General features: G+C 41.7%; 1 protein-coding gene across 1 annotated transcript; it reads right to left on the bottom strand.

The window, feature by feature from the left end:
• Positions 1-598: 598 nt before the first annotated feature.
• On the bottom strand, positions 599-5,336 carry LOC117433325 (cytochrome c oxidase subunit NDUFA4-like). Its single transcript, XM_034055468.3, has 4 exons — positions 5,170-5,336; positions 3,681-3,769; positions 1,845-1,905; positions 599-857 (listed from the first exon to the last, which is right to left on the bottom strand). Exons 1-4 carry the CDS (start codon positions 5,209-5,211, stop codon positions 801-803), a joined length of 249 nt encoding a protein of 82 aa, XP_033911359.1. The 5' UTR covers positions 5,212-5,336; the 3' UTR covers positions 599-800.

The following is a 5,336-nucleotide window of genomic DNA, read 5'->3' as shown; positions in this document are numbered from 1 at the left end:
GATTGTAGATCCACCCAAAGTTTTTATACAGTGTGTTGTATGTGCTCCGTGCGCACCCATTGCTGGTAGTGTCACGTGAACTGTTCAGCGTGTTGATATGTAAATAAATTATGTTTGCAACAAACTCAAAGTAACTGCTGTTGCCCAGAGGATACTAAACCACGTAACTAAGTTAGTCCAGCAATTTCTACAGTATTCTAAAAGTAATGCACACTCCATGGTCACATTAAAAGGTTTTGATTGTACAAGCACATATATTTAGGATAAAATGTTTACTTTCTTTGTAGAACTGTATATGTACGTACAAACGGGACTATAAAATAACTCAGCCCACGCAAAGGGATGGATTGATTAAAACAATACAACACATTCACCACAGAGCATGGCAAGTACTAGATGTTTGGATAATCATCACAGTAACTGAGGATGACCAGCAATGGCTGTTACTGAACACTGCAGTCCACTGTAAGAATTGTCTGGTATCCCAGAAGTCAGGTTTCGTTACTCTGTGGCGCAATGCTTTTTTTGTTTTGTTTTTGCACAGTGGAGTAGACAACCTGCATACTGTATATACCCCCTCCTGAAAAGAATACACAGATTTCTACAAGAGGCATCTGCTTTATTTCATTGTTGCAGACAAGCCATAAATACGAGGACAGGAAGACGCTGGGTCCTGTGTGGGCCAGCGTGGCTGAGACAGAGACAGTATAAACACCGAGTAATTCTTTGTGCGAGTCGCTTCGTGGTTTCTGTCAATGTGCGGATTTGCTCTGGTGCGGTGACTGGCAGGTCAGGTGTGTTTAAAAGTCAGGCCCGTTCTTCTTCAGTTTGCTGTAATCCATGTTCACAGCATAAAACTAGAAATGAAGAGAACAACAGGTAAAGTCAGGAGCACGGTTACAGGGCTAGCATCTTTTTTTGACCAATAAAACTTAACAATAATGAATAAGAGATGAAATGCCTCGTACAAATTAAGTGAAATAACTTGAAACAAATGCCATGGCATGTACGTCAATTTGATAACCAGTTGAGCACTGAACATAAAAGGATTTAGAAGCCCCCCCCCCCCCCCCCGTTTTACTCACACTCGCCACTTTATTATTATTTATTTCTTAGCAGACGCCCTTATCCAGGGCGACTTACAATTGTTACAAGATATCACATTATTTTACATACAGTTACCCATTTATACAGTTGGGTTTTTACTGGAGCAATCTAAGTAAAGTACCTTGCTCAAGGGTACAGCAGCAGTGTCCCCCACCTGGGATTGAACCCATGACCCTCCAGACAAGAGTCCAGAGCCCTAACCACTACCCCACACTGCTGCCACTTCAAACGTTACTTCTCCGGTTCTACAAGTCCTAGAGTGATCGTCAACGGCTCATTTGTAAGGTAATAACTTGGACTAATTACCTGTAATATATATTTATAAAAAATGTTCTAAAAATGAATATTTTTACAGAGCTGTCTCTTTAGTCAAAGTCGCGCCTCCCTTAGTGACTCTCCGCCCCACACTTTGTGGGCCACTGCCCTAAAGCACTGAACAATGCATTTATACATATAAAACCTGGACTGGAATAGCCCTCCAGGGCTGGAGTTACATAATCCTGACCTGGACTCTGTTACCATCAGAAACGTATGTTACAGAACACTCGTGCCAAGCTTCCTCTTTGGGCTCCACCTGCATTTCAACTCCACAGAGAAGAAATGGCACAGCAGCATCATAGGATTTTAGGGAAATTAGGCAATATTCAGGCAGCTAGTAAGAATTCAGCAACATAACGGAGAACAGTTGCATTAATAAAAAGTTAAGAGCGATCTATTCAAAGCACTCCTACCCATACCTTGTACTGGGAAGTGGGGTTCATCTTGTTCCAGGGCTCAGGGTTGTTCTTGCGGTCCCAGCTAGGACAGATAGGAGAACAAAACGTGAGGCACCTCCAGTTTCAGTGCACCTGCTGGGTGTCTCCATTCAAACAAAACAAACCTCACATTTAACATTCACTATTTCAATTCTAACATTCAGTTTCACAATACCACCTGCTATACTCCTTACAGTTCAACCATCACAGCAATTTCAAACTGCTGCAAAACACACACACTGACACACACTCACATACGGTAATACTATGTATTATGCAACAGGCAATATTTCATCAAGATGATGTCTCACAAAAACTTCTTGTCTAACCTGTTGTATGAAGCAGTTACAAACACAATGTTTACATGCAGACCACATTTGGCGATACCAATTGCTTTTCAATAGAGTTCTGGACCTTCGTTCTGTCTGACTTTCTAACTGGCCGTTTTGTCAGAGGTAATGGATAATAGACACCGCATATATTTACTGGTAGAGAGCTCCATAAAAACTGGCAACTACTTGGTTAATGTAGTACTTTCCTAATTCCTTGTGCCATTTAATATACAATTTTAGTCCAGTTTAAACTGAAGATGCACAGCAGCAGTGGTTTGCAAAGATCCGATTGGTATTGACTAATGAAATCTCAGCCTCTGTCCTTGTAATTGCTACAGAACCGCAAAACTTACTCACACCATGCTAAAACTAAACTAGAATACAACTGTCTAAAGTACTGTAACAGCTATAGTACTGTAACAGCTATTTCATGGTAGAACACAGAATTTTTGGGGTTTTTTTTTAAGCAAAATTACTGTAAATTGCTGCATTTGACAAGGTCCAGCAAGGTTTCCAATAAGCAGACCAGTGGTCATGCAGAAAAATAAACGCATTCATGTAAAGCATTGGCAAGTCCCTAATTTTTTCCACCTTTCCACTCGGGTGATGCCCATTTATTCTGCCACAGTACTATAAATAAAATCACTTTTTCTGCAGTGGCAGAAAGACTCGCAAGCATCCCGAACTCACTGAGTTGGTGTCTTCATACCAGCAGCACAGCAAATTTAAATACATCTATATGGGACTATATACAAGTCACTTTCTATTGTGCCCCCTCCCAGGCAAACATACCGCGCAGCACATAGAGTATGTGATGCGATAAGGGTTGTGGGTGCAACCATTGAAAGAGGGGAAGACACAGGAACTGAAGTTGATGTCACACAGGCACCCAGGATTTATTTTTAGCAGCACAAAGGAAAAGCCACAGGCTGCTACCAACAATGGTATAAGCCGGGCCCACAATACACTACCGTGTACAAAAACAGAAATACAAAAAATGCTAAAAGTAATGGAAAAAGAAACTGAAAACAAGACGCAGTGAACAAGGTGGGACGGGGCAGAGTGCTTACCCTAAAAGGAGGACAACTCCTATGTGTTTGTTGGGATCTAACAAAATCTAGTCCTTTACAGAGAAATGAAACACTGACGCCGGTTCCACACGTAGGGGTCAGTTGTGAAATAAGCCATTAGGTTTTTCTCCGTGGCACAGAGTGTTGTTCTGGCTCTTGACAGGCTGGGGGTGTCAGCGGTTCTTTTTATAGTCGGCCGCTCCGCCGGGACACGCCCACCTGCTGGTTAGGGATCCGCAGCTGGTCAACCGCCAGCTGCTTTTCCCCGCAACCAAACACAGCAGGTAGCAAATTCCAGACGGAGCGTCCAACTCTCTCCTGCAAAGATGTGCATGGGTCCGAGAAGCCAGTGACGAGACGCTGTAGCATAGTGCTAAACCACTCCCACAGCAGCGAATGCCCCGCCCCTCACTTACCTGACGTCAGGGTTACGCAGTGCCAGGCGAGCGAGGTACATGCCTGCACCTAGAGCTCCAGTGCCAATGAAAATGAACAGGGGGATCAACTGAAACAGAGCAGGGGAAAATAAACACTTAGTCTCATACTTTAAAGTTGATTTAGGGAATCAAAGTTAATGGAAGGGAACGTTTTTACTGTTGCACCCTGACGCTGTTGGTGAGCTCTCTGCTTTATTGATCAGCTCTAGATGGAAATTCTAAAAATATATTCATTCATTTTACTTTGTGCAGGTCAGTGCTATAGGTTTAGAAATAAAATTAAATGTAATAAATTAAATGACAAACGTTTCGCCTAGAAGTGTTTTCAATGTCTTCAGAGGTGTTTAACAGTTACAGATGACCAGGTATACAAGTAATTAATAAAGCCGCACAAGACAAGTATTACTATTATAGAAAAAAAAGTATAACATATTGCAATATCCATACCCTAATACTTCCTAAGTATGAAATGCAAGGCGAATTTTCCACTTCATTCAGTTGCTGTTCTACTCAAGTTCTGTGGCAGGAAATGACGCAAACGCCAAGACTAAATGAGTGATGTCAGTTTGTAGTGCTGTAGAATTCTACTCGGAGGTGAGAGGAGTGTTTGTACCGGCCAAGGTCACACCCAAAATCAGAAACGTTAATAATGGAGTCGGGAATGATATTTCAATTGTCTCATTTGATTTGGACACCAGAAAAAAATAACAGACTTAATTTGAGGCAAGTGAAGCGACTCTCTGTACCTCCTAATATGTATTTATACTTGCGATATAATGCTGGTAATTTTCTAATCCTAACTCCTAAAGCTCTGAACGGTTATGTTACATTGCTGAATTGCTTACACGTTACACACCCGTACGTAATCTACGTTCTTCATCCTCGTGTTTATCGGCAATACCCAAAACTAAGCTACCTTCCCCAATCTATCGGGGATGCTAAGACCGTTGTTGCTCTTAAACAGTTAAAGACACACACTTTTACGTTCAGACATTTTTATGATTATTTAGTTTTACTCTTAATAATATGCTGTATATATATATATATATGGTTCTCTGTTTTTTGTTTGTACAACGCTTTGCGATGCGTGCATTTAGGCGCTTCATAAAATAAATTATTATAATGATTATTTTCACCAGGGTCACAATGCGTCAACGTGATGCAGATAAACCAGTAGCATTACAACATGTTACATTAGTTAGGCAAATCCACTACGTACACCATTTAATATCATACACGATATCTATGTCATACGCTTCGCTTCACTCCAATTAGGGAGACCAAATCTACCACCAGTTAACGCCGTTTCCCCAGTTACGGTAGATTTATACACAGTAGTGTGCGAAACAGCTTTGCTTTTCATGTGTTTTGTTTGTGCCTGTCTGGCCAGGTCCCAAAACCAGCGTTTGACCGCCAAACGCCCAATGTCACGTCCTTTTAAAACACAGCTCCTGCTTCGTATACTTACACTGGGGTGCTTCTTAGACTGACTAATCATAGTCCGCAACATTTTGACGCTCTTGTATTTTCTCTCTCCCAAAAACGAGAAAAAAACAGGATAAAACGAAGGCCCGCGGTCTCTTAGGTGTCGACTTGCTCTCTGCTTGTGATAAATGGGACTTCAACAAGGGGGCC

This window comes from Acipenser ruthenus, chromosome 33 (genome assembly GCF_902713425.1).
Source record: "Acipenser ruthenus chromosome 33, fAciRut3.2 maternal haplotype, whole genome shotgun sequence".
NCBI classification, from domain to species: domain Eukaryota; kingdom Metazoa; phylum Chordata; class Actinopteri; order Acipenseriformes; family Acipenseridae; genus Acipenser; species Acipenser ruthenus.
This window is presented reverse-complemented; position numbering and strand designations above follow the sequence as displayed.